This window comes from Vanessa atalanta, chromosome 1, assembly GCF_905147765.1.
Source record: "Vanessa atalanta chromosome 1, ilVanAtal1.2, whole genome shotgun sequence".
Taxonomy (NCBI): domain Eukaryota; kingdom Metazoa; phylum Arthropoda; class Insecta; order Lepidoptera; family Nymphalidae; genus Vanessa; species Vanessa atalanta.
The window spans coordinates 13,125,826-13,139,540 of NC_061871.1; the positions used below are offsets into that span (position 1 = coordinate 13,125,826).

Below are 13,715 nucleotides of genomic sequence, written 5' to 3' on the forward strand. Positions count from 1 at the left end.
GTTGTATAATCTGATCAACTCCGGAATTTGTGTAGCCATGAGTACAATACTCCGTTTATGTGTTGCATATTAAAATTAAATCTGAGTATATTGGCGAAAAAAAAAAGGAAATTATTAAATTTCTTAAATTTTTATTAAACATAATATGATAATGAGATCACAAGAGAAAGTGCGAGATGTACTTTCCAAAGCGGCGACATTTTGATCGCGGAGCCCAGCAGAGGCAAGCACCGGAAACCAGAATGTTGAATGTAGTAACCTACTTGGTGAGGCAGGCGACACTCGTTATCTGGAACATGATCAAAAACTAAATAAATACAATAATCAACACACAATAAAAATTCTCGTAATCTGTAAGGCGTAATAAAATATTTTTTATTAAAAGAGAAAATTTAAGAGAAAGTACATTAGGTACATTGATATTTATTATTTTGTTAAAATATAGCAAGATCAACAGTAAGTAAAATTATGTAGACTCAAAAATTAAATATATAGATATGTATGAATCGCAAGAATATCTATACAATTTTCGACATCACACATATCGGCGCCGTGGCTTAGTTGGTTAAAGCGCCTGTCTAGTAAACAGGAGATCGGGGGTTCGAATCCCCCCGGGGCCTTGGTGGATAAACAAATTTTTAAATTCTGTTTTTTTTTTTATGATACATATTTTATATTATTTAATATTGTTCTTACGTGCACACAAATTTTGAGTTGTTAGCGCTGAGACGGCGAAATGAGCCGGAAGACAGAACTCCGGTGAAGGGCATGGGTTTGTTATGTTAAAAGTGTAGACTTCACGCTCGTTTATGGTGTGACACAAGTGAGAGTCATCAGCACCGCGCCATTGGCAGACCAATATCTTTCCTTGGCCATCGTTTCGGAACTACGTCGAAAATTTTTACAAATTACATTATAATCTTTTTAATGCAGCTTTGATGTATACCGCGACACATTCAGTAACCAAAGAAACAATGTAGATATAATTTTATAGGCTATTCCAATCGAAGAAGAATATAAACAACTTTGACATTGAAATGACTTGATATCATTGTTGGCGATCTTGAATAATAATCTATCATTTTGATTTGTGAAGTAACTATCGGGATTTTAGAGGTAAAATTAAAATTGATATAATTAAATATAAGTTAAATATTATAATTTTAACAAGTTCATTAGTTTTCTATGTTGTTTTGGGTTTGGGTGTATAAGTGCTTTAGCTACTTACATTGGGATCAGAGTAATGTATCAGATGTTGTCCAATATAAAATAAAATAAAAAATTGTACATACATTAAAAAAAAATAGGTACAAGAAAATAATGTAGTCGCAAATCTAATGTAATAAGTACCTAAAACTGAGGTTTGCTTATAATTACTTTTTTTTCGACTGGAATAGGCTATCCGTGACCATAATACGTCTGGGTTAACAATTCAGCCCAACCAATGGAACTTAAATTACGCACACACATTAATTAGTGCTGGTGAAAATACCATAACAATTTAACTAAACTTGATAATAAAATGAACTCGGTAGTTGCATAATAATATTCTTTAAAATACCTGTTTATAATCGTAATTTTAGAAAAAGTATTTTGTGATGGTAATATATTTTAAAAAGAAAATACAGATGGCACTGTTAGAAAGATAACATGATTACTGGTATTCAAAATGGAACATAGATGGCGTTGTTAGTTTAATTATTAAAAATTATATAAATATATTTTAGCAAATTAATTTTCGATACGTTTGATAAGTTTGGTTTTTTGTCTTTAACATCTCGAATGCAAGCTCATGCAGTAAATGTACGGACTGGCAGTTCTTTGTGGAAGCCCAGGTTGGCAGGTACTACCCACTCATCAGTTATTTTACTTCCAAATACCAATACTTTTGATGTCAGAAATGGTTAATATTTCTTAGAGCGCCAATGTCTATGGGCCGTCATTATCCATTCCCGTTTGCCAACGTTTATTATAAACAAAAATCCTTTGAGGAATTATAATATCACGACTTATTCATTGAGGATCTTATCATTTACTTCAGTATGATTACATAGACAACACACATATTCCTAACATATACAAATGGCGAAATAATCCTTGCCCCATTGGCATAAAGTCTCACTTACCTGAACATGAATGTCGGATTGTCTCTGTAAGTAAAACGGATGAATACGGTACGACTGTTCACGGCCTGGCAACACGTAATCTTCGTAGGCGATTTGGTAAAATTCGGTGCCATTAACCTGACATTGAGCTCCGACTATTTTAGATGGAATATTACTTTTTACCAGATCGCTATCCACTTTGCTAATGACGTCTGGAATTGATATTGAATCAACCTACGAAAAAAAGTATTATAAAGATAGTTAATAATTAGATTGTAAATTATAAGAATAATTTTTGGCACACTTACAAGGATCTACTATTATTTGCAGTAAGTACTTTGAATTGAGGAATTATATTATTATTATTATCATATTAACATCGCATTAGCACAAAAAAAAACAATTATTTGACAACACACACAAGACTTTCTTTCATTTAATCAAAAGCAATCATCAATAACAAAAAACCAATAGCGAGCAAGTCACAGTGGACATAGCATCTTAGTTTTCAAGGCTGGTGACTATGATTTCTTACAGTGGCAATATCGTTGGGAGATGGTAACCTCTTACATTCAATGGAGTCCGTTTTAGAATTGACCTACCGATAATAAATCCATCAGAAACAACCAATAAGAACAATGCATTTGCATTTTAAATAATCTGTATTAACGGCTCGATTTTAGCAGTACCATAAATAAGTTATTTTAATACCTACCGTTAAAAACAATTCTGAGTAATCAAGGTACTCATTGTTAATATTTTGAAAATCTCTTATATCTTGCGCCACATAAGCGAAGTAGGTGTCAAAGAAGCTCCTTCGCAAGGAAGCCATCAGTATTCTCGAACGTTCTATCTCGTCAGTCGCTTGTCGATCCGTAGGGCTTATGACGAGAACTACGGTGCTCCGACCAGCGCTTATCCTGTCCGATATACCTTGTAACGTCTGGTTCCGACTGTGTTGGATGATTCTTGATATAACATTCGGTAGATTTAGACGATTTGGCCCTACACAAATACGTAAATTGGTTATTCATCATTTGTAAATAATATAAACATACATTTTTATATTATTTACAAATGATGATAATTCTTTTTCGGGTAGGAGTAAAAAAAAGATAACACCACTTTTAAAAGCTCTTAAAGATTTTTTTATTTTTATAGTATAAATATTTATTTAAAACAAGTTAATTTATAATATATTATGTGTATGTAACCTACTCTACCCACCAGATAGTGAATCCTCTTTAAAATTACTTATCACTTGAATTATTTGTCACTTTAAACCTACACAACAACAATGGAATCTATCAAGGAGTCTCTGGCTGCAATGACCGACTTATTCAACAGCCGTATGAATGAATTCCAGCAAGACTTGCAGAGGACAACAACACCTGCGACTGTGCCTTCTCTTTCATCGGAGTTCAATTCTTTTAAGTCTTTTGTTCTCACTGCACTAAGTGGACTTCAGCGACAAATTGAGTTCCTCGCCAGGGAAATGGATCGGACTGAAATGCAGAGACGTCGAAAAGTGCTTCTTTTCCATGGTGTTAGCGAAGACAGATCCGAGGATACCACTGCTCGCGTTACCAGCCTTGTTGCGGAGCACTTGGACTTGCCAAACTTTTCTACCAGCAGTATCAAATCTTGTCATCGCTTAGGAAGACCTTTGGACAGCAAGCCCAGACCTATAGTGGTCAAATTTACCGAGACTGCTATTAGGGATAAGGTCTGGTTCGCCAAAACGAAGTTGAAGGGCACCGGTGTCACAGAGTCAGAGTTCCTGACGAAAAGCCGACACAATGTGTTTTTGGAGGCCAGGAAGCGGTTCGGCATTAACAAGTGTTGGACACGAGACGGTTTGATACACATTATCGCCCCAGATGGATCTAGACATCGTGCCGAATGTTTATCTGATCTTGACTCGATTTCAACTTGTAAGTCCCCAGTCCAAAAAATTCCCATCGCAAACACTAGCGATAAAGTTACATTGCAGAGGTCAAAACGCGTAGTTAAGAAATAGTTATTTTATATTTATCTTTCTTCTTATTATTGTTTGTTTTTCTATAATTTTAAAATTATTTCTCTGTCTACCTGCTTTCGATTTAATTTTGTGTTGTGTAAAACTATTTACGAATCTATTTAGTTAAAAGTTAACGTCATTCTGACGTTTGTCAATCAGGCGCCATAGTTTTCTTGCTTTGGATGGTTAGTTTTTTAGTTCTATACTGGACATTTATAAAGATTGTCTCTATTTTATTTTCATATTCGATATAGATAGATAATAGATAAATATAGATATAATATTATTCCTTTTTAGTAAAAAAATTTTGTTATGGCTGCCTGATAAATATATGTTTTTTTTTTTTTTTTGTTAATATTCGTTATTAATGTTATTATTGCTTCTATTTTGTTATGTTTGTGTTTAAGTGATTATTCCTAGGCAACTGGCGGGTGAGTGTTCATATGAAATTAATTAACGTATAATTATTCATTTACCTATTTTTATTTTGTAATTATAAAATTAATATATATTATTATTATTTTACATATATATTTTATATATTTATCTTTATATTTTTACTTATTTTATTTGCTGAATATTTAATTTAAAAATGTCTAGAAACAATGACGATTTGGACGAAACTTTTCTTTCTTTTTCTTCTGATGGATTGAGCAGTAATGACAGCTTTCATAGTATCCCTTCGCTCGGTGAAACTATAAATTCTTTATTCTCAGACTGTCTGAAATATTTTAATGTTATCCATATTAATGCTCAGAGTATTCCTGCACATTATCCTGATATGTTATCATCATTCGATTGCAATAAAATACATGCTATCCTCGTATCTGAGTCCTGGCTTAAACCCTGCTTACCTTCTACTTCCTACTCTCTTCCTGGATTTCATTTGATCCGTAACGACCGTGTAGGTCGGGCAGGTGGTGGAGTGGCGATCTATCTCCGTTCTCACATTCCATTTTCAATTATAAGTCACTCGACACCTCTGTCCGTTGAAGGGGCTGAACACCTTTTTATTGAGGTTATCTTTGGTCATATTAAGATGTTATTAGGTGTTTACTATAGTCCTAACCTCACGGTCGATTACTTTTCATCATTTGAAATCCTTCTAGAGCGATTTAAACCGTTGTATGCCCATACCATTCTTATGGGAGATTTTAATACATGTCTTTTAAAAAATGACCATCGCTCTAGTCTGTTGAAATCTGTACTGAATAGTGCAGATTTACAAATCCTACCCCTATCTGCTACTCATTCCTTCCCTAACTCTATCCCTTCTCTTCTTGACTTAATTTTGGTCTCTTCCGTTGATCATGTTGAAAAGCATGGGCAGTGCTCCGCCCTTGCTTTTTCATATCATGATCTTCTTTACCTCTCCTATAAAATCAAACCACCCAAAGCAAAATCGAGAATTCTTCTGCAGCGTAATTTTGGTGGAATGGATTTGAATAGTCTGCGGAAGGATGCTGCCAACATTGATTGGAGTGTTATTTTGAATGTTGATACAGTTAATGAGCAAGTTACAGTTTTTAATTCTCTAATAACTCAACTGTATGATTTACATGCACCAATTCGTCCTGTCCGGCTAAAACACCTTCCGGCACCTTGGCTCACCCCAGAAATAAAGAAGCTCCAAGAAAGAAAGAATGTTGCCAAGGCCAAGTATAGGTGTAATCCGACTGACACAAATCGCGACAAGTATCTGAAGGTTCGCAATCGCTGCAACAGGCTATGTAGGGATAATCAACGACGCCATATCCATAAATCTATAGCTGAGGAAGAGGAGTCAGCTAGAGTCTGGAAATTTCTCAAGTCCTTAGGAGTTGGAAAAACATCCAAAAACATTAATACTCATAATATTAATTTAAATGAATTAAATAATCATTTTTCGTCCTCTCAAACTTTCGACACTGCTGTGAAGTCTAATACTTTAAAAGAAATTTCTGCTAAATCAACTCCTGAAAATTCTCCTTTTTCCTTTAGTCAATTTACTGATAGTGATGTTAAGAAGAACATTTTAGCAATAAATTCTGATGCCGTTGGTTCGGATTGCATTAGTCGTAAGATGATCCTCCCAATCCTAGATATCATAATTCCTGTAGTCACACATATTTTAAACCAATCCATTATCCTTTGTGAATTCCCTGAATCCTGGAAAGACGCACAAGTCATCCCCCTCCCCAAAAAAACAAATCCTTCATCTTACACTGATTATCGTCCTATATCCATTCTCCCTTTCCTGTCTAAAGTACTTGAGCGCCTTATTCACAATCAATTAAACCAATACCTTTCAAAAAATGTCCTATTGAATCCTTTACAATCTGGCTTTCGTCCTGGTCATAGTACGACTACGGCTCTGATCAAAATAACTGATGACATTAGATTAGGAATGGATAATCAACAGGTTACTGTGTTGACATTATTAGATTTTAGTAATGCTTTCAACACTGTAGACTTTGATATTCTTCTTGCTATTTTGTGTTCTCTTAACATATCTCCTAAAGTAATCGATTGGTTTCATTCTTACTTGTATGGGCGCCGGCAACGGATAAGAGTTCAAGATTCTTTCTCAGAATGGGCTCCTATAACTGCTGGCGTTCCACAAGGTGGCGTGTTGTCTCCCCTCTTGTTTTCGGTCTTTATAAGTACCATCACTTCTCATATATGTTCTCTCTATCACCTGTATGCAGATGATCTTCAGATCTATTCACAAAGTAAAATTGCGAACCTTCCTGAAACTATACATTTAGTAAATAATGATTTATTAAATATTTCAAAGTGGTCTACTGCATTTGGATTACGTGTAAACCCAAATAAAACACAGGTGCTGATTATTGGTAGTTCAAAATTAATCTCACGTATATCTTTTTCGGATCTCCCGGCTGTACACTTTAGCGGTGTTAACATACCGTTCAGTGTTACAGCTAGAAATTTGGGAATTACCTTTGACCAGCACCTATCTTGGGAACCACAGATAAGTGAGACTAGTAAAAAAATGTTTGCAGCCGTTGGCTCCCTTCGAAGATTACGCAACTTTCTACCCATCCCTACCAAAATTATGTTAGCACAGTCACTCCTACTACCAATTCTCGATTATGCTGACGCATGTTATCTTGATCTAAAAGAGGAGCAACTTAATAAACTTGAGCGTCTCCAAAATCTTTGCATCAGATTCATATTTGGTCTTCGTAAATTTGATCACGTTTCTGAATTTCGTAAAAAGCTCAAGTGGCTCCCAATTCGGCTTCGCAGGAATACTCACATCCTTCAACTTCTGTACTGTATTCTGTTCAATCCGTCCTCTCCTTCATATCTAAAAGAACGTTTTCAATTTCTCAGTTCTTCACATAGCCATAATCTTCGTTCTGAAGAGAATTTGGTGCTAAAAATACCTCCCCATACAACATCTTTTTATAGTGACTCATTTACAGTCCATTCAATTCGTCTTTGGAACTCTCTTCCACTAGAAGCAAGACGTGCACCAACTATTACTTCTTTTAAAAAAATGATAAAAGAGCACTATCTTGCTTCATGAAGAAATACTGCAATTCAATATTTTATTTATTATGTAAGTATCTATAGTATGTAAATGTATATATTTATAATGTATATGTATATTATATTGTTATATAATTATATATTTATGGAATATTTATTTATGTATCGTATATATACATATATATATATTGTATCTATTTATTTATTTTTATGTATTAAATAATTTGTACACCCCTACCATCCTATCTCTCTCCTCTACCAAAGGTTGCCTGGAAGAGATCGCTGTTTTAGCGATAAGGCCGCCTATTGTACATTTTTCTTTTCTTTGTTTTTGTTGTACTCCTATTATTTTTGTCTATATTGGTGTGCAATAAAGAGTATATAAAATAAATAAATTATTAAAGTTACACAAGCAAGTCCAATTAGTAATTGTTAGGAATATAACAATTACTAAAGTAAAAAGTAGTAAAACTGTCTATATCTAAATCTCATTGTCATAAGTATATACGTTTGACAGTACGCCAGAACGCTAGGTAGGTATTAGGTAGTAATAATAATAATAATTAATCAGTATGTAGTGGTGGTAGGTTAAGTACAAGACCGTCTGGGTAGGTACCACCCACTCATCAGATATTCTACCGCCAAGCTGCAGTACTCAGTGTTCACCCACTCATCAGATATTCTACCGCCAAACTGCAGTACTCAGTGTTGTCATGCTCCGGTTTGAAGGATGAGTCAGTCAGTGTAGCTACAGGCACAATTGACGTAACATCTTAGTTCTCAAGGTTGATGGCGCATTGGCGATGAAAGGATTGTTTAATATTTCTTACAGCGACCATTTGATCGTCCTAAATATAATACCATAAAAAAATTTATTAGTCAATCAAGACCGATAGATGAGCCGAGATGGCCCAGTGGCTAGAACGCGTGCATCTTAACCGATGATTTCGGGTTCAAACCCAGGCAGACACCACTGAAATTTCATGTGCATAATTTGTGTTTATAATTCATCTCGTGCTCGGCGGTGAAGGAAAACATCGTGAGGAAACCTGCATGTGTCTAATTTCAACGAAATTCTGCCACATGTGTATTCCGCCAACCCGCATTGGAGCAGCGTGGTGGAATATGCTCCCAAAACCTTCTCCTCTAAGGGAGAGGAGGCCTTTATCCCAGCACTGGGACATTTACGGGCTGCTAATGCTAATGCTAATGCAAGACCGATAACTCTATAATGTTAACAAAACAGTAATATAAAAAATGCTGTCGTTAGTTGTTGTCAGAATGTTTTGATAGGATTTATTTTACGAGTAAAGTTATTTGTAGATACTTAGCTAGCTCTGTTTATATTATTTATAAACTAGTTTTGTTCATGAATTTATCTTATGTTATAAATACATGGAATTAAACAAATCTTACATTGTATTGTATTATTCGCGATAGTACTGTAAAAGCACGTCAAGTTGTCGGCGGGCGGCACGATCCACTGGCCGGTGTTGCCGTGCACCAGTGCTATTGTACTGCGCTGTGACTCCAATTCCAAAGCGCCTCCTATCCACCTTAATAAAACATCATCACCACTATACCCTCCATCTCATAAATAAACGCACAGTGTGTAAACTGTATGGTGTTCCATACAGTTAATACACTGCACATTTGGTAAAAGGCCAATAAACTGAATAAAGTCAACCTTCCTTGAGAATACATATGTTGATGACAAAATTCTCATGTAGCCAAACCTGCCCTGCACGAGTATATTTTGCTATGCCTCGTTATTCTGGATTAATTAACCAATACCTACTCATAACAAGAAATAATGATTGCTGACACGCAAGACGTTAATCTTAAATTTTACAATGTTTAAATTTAGCTACTAATACTTACGACATAAATTGCTCTACTTCATAACCCTTCCAACTCGAGTCGGTCGCCACGATCAGGTCGATGGTTGGAACGCTGGAAGACTTTTTACATTCCTTGTGATTCTGCCTCAGTACTGTTGCTATTGAAGTTTTAAAATTAAATAAACAACCCACATACATTTTACTATGAAAGGAGAATTATATCACATATCCTACCGTTTTCCTAAAATGTTTGAGGTATTTGGTAACGTTACTAATAAGTTAGTCAAAATCAAAATATTCTTTATTCGAGTAGGCTTTTACAAGCACTTTTGAATCGTCATTTAACAAACTATATTAAGCGAAACTACAACTATATTTTCAACATTTAAAAAATACAAAGTTATTAAGTATTAGCTCCACGCTTTTTTATCAACTATATAATCTTGTATTGAATAATATGCCTTCTTTACCAATGTATTTTTTACATTTTAATATAGAAACGGATACCTTGCCCCATGTAAAACATTATTATATATATACTAATAATTAACTACACTTTAGTGGTTTGAAAATTAACTTGGTAACAATTAATTATCAAAGCATGAATTTGTTAAATTCAGGAGACAAAATAGTTTTGTCCTGCTTTAATTATTTAAAAATCAAGGCATGTTTTAATTACCTCACATATTAATATGTTTGCTTATATTTATTTAAGTAATAGGAATATTTCTAACTAGTTAAAATAAGTAATTGTCTATAGGATCATCTTAATATCTTTGATTATTTTTTTAACAATAGGGTATGTATGAGTAGGGTTACCGGGATACCTCTATAGTAGTTAAAGACCAATCGTATATAGGGTATTAACAAATAAATAACTAACAAAAATAGCATTAAATACTTACGAACATAACTCATGAAAGCCGTGACCGCTGCCTCCGTTATTCTCTCCATTACATCCTTAGGAATATAGACAGTTATCTGTTGCAGAGATAAAATCTGTGCGAATCTAGAAGCTTCAGTAAACAACTGTGAGCTGTTGATCTTCGAAAACAACGCTAGCCTGTTACAAGCGCGGACAGACGGTTCAAAGGATACTCCTTCATTTGAATAATACATCTCTATTACTTGCGATAACCGCAAGCTCCGTCGTTGGCTGACCCATGTCGGTAAATAATTGGCTAATATAAGTCCTGGAAAATTTAAGTCTGAATCTATATAAAATCTTTGAATACTCTTAATCATTTCTATTTTCTTTTGTAAAACAATAAAAAATATGAAATTATATAATTTTAAAACGAAATCTAAGACAACATACATTCTTCAATCATCTAATTCATTTTATACATTTAAATAAAGAAAAAATGAAGTTATAACATATTTCGTCTGTATTTAAGTATTTTTTAATGCCGAGATGGCGCAGTGGCTAGGATATATGTGACTTTAAGCCAGAGATTTTTTGTGCATTTATTTTGTATATTTGTATTTACTTAGTTTATAATTAATCTAATGTTCGGTGGCGATAGAAAACATCGTGATGAAATGAAAAGTTTGAGCGATGTGGTACAATAAGCTCTGAACATTCTCTTCAGAAATAAAGAGGAGGCCCAACTGTGGGACGTTTAAGAGGAATAACATTGCTTTAGGAATTATTTTATCTCAATAATAGTTTTTTTCTGTCATACCAACCGTCAATACCAGCTAAAATTTCCGCATCTGTGAAATGCCAAATACGTGACGTTCCATTCTGGGGGAAGAGGTGATAGTCCCTTGGGAGAATAGTGTCGTTCCATCGATTACTGCTACCTACTATTATATTATGTGATGATGCTCCGACTCTCGGACCTTGATTTACAACAACCTCTGCTAAATCACCTTAAAAAAGAAAACACTTAACTTAGCCGCCTTACAAGCCCGTCTGGATTGGTAGCACGCACTCATCATATTTTACCGTCAAACAGAAATAGGTACTTAGTGTTCCCGTTTCAGGGGTGAGCGAATTAATGTAACTAATATGTATGAAGAACATACCATCTTAATTTGGTTATGCATTGGCGATGGAAGGGATGGTTAATAATCTTCAGTGCCAACATCTGTGGGCAGTGGTGACCACACCCCAGGTCTCTATCTATTTCCAAAGAAAATCGTACCCAATGGAATTTACGTTTCTAATAAACCGAATTTTTGGGTACCTGCCAGAGTTGCGGCCCATATGTTACTGATACCGACATTTGTTTCAGCATCCATATCATCTATTTCAAATACTTCAGTTTTCGTATTCCAATCTTCCATAGCTGAATCTAGTAATGATTGTGATATTTCTGCTCGGAATATATTTGCGTTTAAAATATCCTTAATTGACACACTTTGTATTTGTAAGGAGGAAGCAATCGCTGCTATTATGGTACCTGGGGATACAGTACCCCATTCAGTCTGGATTACACCATCCTCAATAGGGCATCTGCTATACAACCTGTTAAAGTACGAAAGTTGATGTTATGCATATATTTATATTTTATTCATATTGTAAGTCGATATAAATATATAAGTACATATCGTTTATCGTTTATCGTTAGGTACGGTATACATGATAGTTTTTATTTTATTACTAATATAAAGTTATGGTCTTGTTTAACTACTATATACTAACTACTGTTACAGAGTCCTCCGGAATAAACCAAACCAAACAAAGACAAGGAGATTTAGACACACAACTTTTTTCTACTTTTTACTAACTTCATGATATATATTACTAACGAGTATATAGCTTTTAATTGTAGCTATTCATGGAAATATGTGAAATGGAAGCTTAACAATGTTATTTTAACCTCTGGCAGTAATATCTAAATAATCTCAGTCTTATCTATTTGCGTCATGCCGTCAAATTCAGCCAGAACTTTTCCTTCTGCTAATCAACTTACAAACTGCACCGCAATAAAATGCTATAATGGCAATCGAAGCATGTTAAAGTATCAAGTTTTACTTACGAAATTAGTTCATTTCATGTTTATGCCAATTAATAAACATACTCAACTTCAATAAATATAATAGGTATAGGTAGGCATTTATTGATCCTAGTAATTCGTTACCTGTTTGCGCTTTGTTGCATATGTCGATGCTGCACGGATAATGGGCAAACAACATTTTCGTCACCCCGTTCCCATGGCTGTACCGTTGAACTGATCATTTTGTGGAGGAGACATTTCTCTATACTATTAAGACTTTCGTCCACATTTATAAGATCACTCTGACTCGGTAAAAACAATTCCATTAGTAACTTGTATCTATTAAATTGAAATGCAGATGCTCGGTATGGTAAGACGAATTCTGTCTCTACCAGGTTAGGAAACAGTTCGATACCGTCAAGCCGAAGACTGAAATTTTTTAAATTTGTTTATATAAATAAAACATTTTTTGTTACGACTTAGAATATAAAATATGCGCTATATATATATATTTATTTAGGTCTAGAGCAAAATAAACTTCAATTCACCATTGATTTTAGTTTGACCAATTTAAATTCAACAACAACAAAACCGATAAATTGTTTACCGTTATAATGCATATCAATTCAATAGTTATAATATATAAGTGCCTGAAAATACCTTCTTAGCAATGCTGCACTAAATAATCTCATATCAAGTTTTGTATTCAATTCCAATCGCCTTAGGAGCGAAAGAAATACGTCAAGTCTCTTCGGAGCTCCAAGAAAAGGAGTTTCGCCTCGATAGCATTCCAGCAAATGTGACGGTATGCTTGACTGTACAACCTCTTCCGAACCTATGTTTTAATACAATTCTTTCATACATTTATTACTATTAATATTACTTAAACGATTAATTTATGTTGAATATATTAAATTGTCAATATTAGTTTTTTATATTATACTTACTTCGATATTTTTATAAAAATACAGTAAGCAATTAGCCTAGAAAAATAATTTACAAAATATTTTTAATTATAAACATAGGTACTTGAAAACAAATAGAAAAAAGGACATTTATGCCTCAATTCTCTTCAATTTTTTATGAATGAATTAGGATTGATGTACCTAAAATTATACTTACATGTAAATATAGCACAAAAAATCACAAACAATACTTTTTTCATATTTCAAAATGTTAGGTTACATTTCCACAGAAGTAAACATAATGACACTATCACTCGTTGTTTAATGTCAGGGTGTGTGTGATGTAGGCACAGATTGGTAGAGATAAGATAGTCGTTCATTGGGTAAGTAGGGCGTTGTTATAA

At 34.1% G+C, this 13,715-nt stretch overlaps 1 protein-coding gene and 1 non-coding gene across 3 annotated transcripts; one reads left to right on the forward strand and one right to left on the reverse strand.

Annotated features, from left to right (window-relative positions):
- Nucleotides 1-117: 117 nt before the first annotated feature.
- LOC125069199 lies at nucleotides 118-13,646 on the reverse strand. 2 transcript variants are annotated; one of them, XM_047678642.1, is made up of 12 exons: nucleotides 13,529-13,645; nucleotides 13,067-13,241; nucleotides 12,551-12,835; nucleotides 11,654-11,934; nucleotides 11,151-11,336; nucleotides 10,367-10,654; nucleotides 9,502-9,619; nucleotides 9,037-9,176; nucleotides 2,821-3,110; nucleotides 2,127-2,339; nucleotides 697-886; nucleotides 118-289 (listed from the first exon to the last, which is right to left on the reverse strand). In XM_047678642.1, exons 1-12 carry the CDS (start codon nucleotides 13,569-13,571, stop codon nucleotides 135-137), a joined length of 2,364 nt encoding a protein of 787 aa, XP_047534598.1. In that variant the 5' UTR covers nucleotides 13,572-13,645; the 3' UTR covers nucleotides 118-134. The 2 variants fall into 2 exon arrangements, with proteins under 2 accessions (XP_047534598.1, XP_047534679.1); XM_047678723.1 differs by lacking the exon at nucleotides 697-886 and having other exon boundaries at nucleotides 188-289; nucleotides 13,529-13,646.
- On the forward strand, nucleotides 547-620 carry Trnat-agu. Its single transcript has one exon. It is a non-coding gene; the product is annotated as a tRNA-Thr (tRNA).
- Nucleotides 13,647-13,715: the final 69 nt, after the last annotated feature.

What these genes read in the sequence shown, in the direction of transcription:
- LOC125069199 (XM_047678642.1), bottom strand. Translation starts at nt 13,571, where the DNA reads ATGAAAAAAGTATTGTTTGTGATTTTTTGTGCTATATTTACAT. An exon ending in GAAGTAGAGCAATTTATGTC is followed by an intron (nt 9,177 to 9,501) that starts GTAAGTATTAGT and finishes TGTTTTATTAAG; the next exon opens with GTGGATAGGAGGCGCTTTGG. An exon ending in ACTCAGAATTGTTTTTAACG is followed by an intron (nt 2,340 to 2,820) that starts GTAGGTATTAAA and finishes TTTTTTTCGTAG; the next exon opens with GTTGATTCAATATCAATTCC.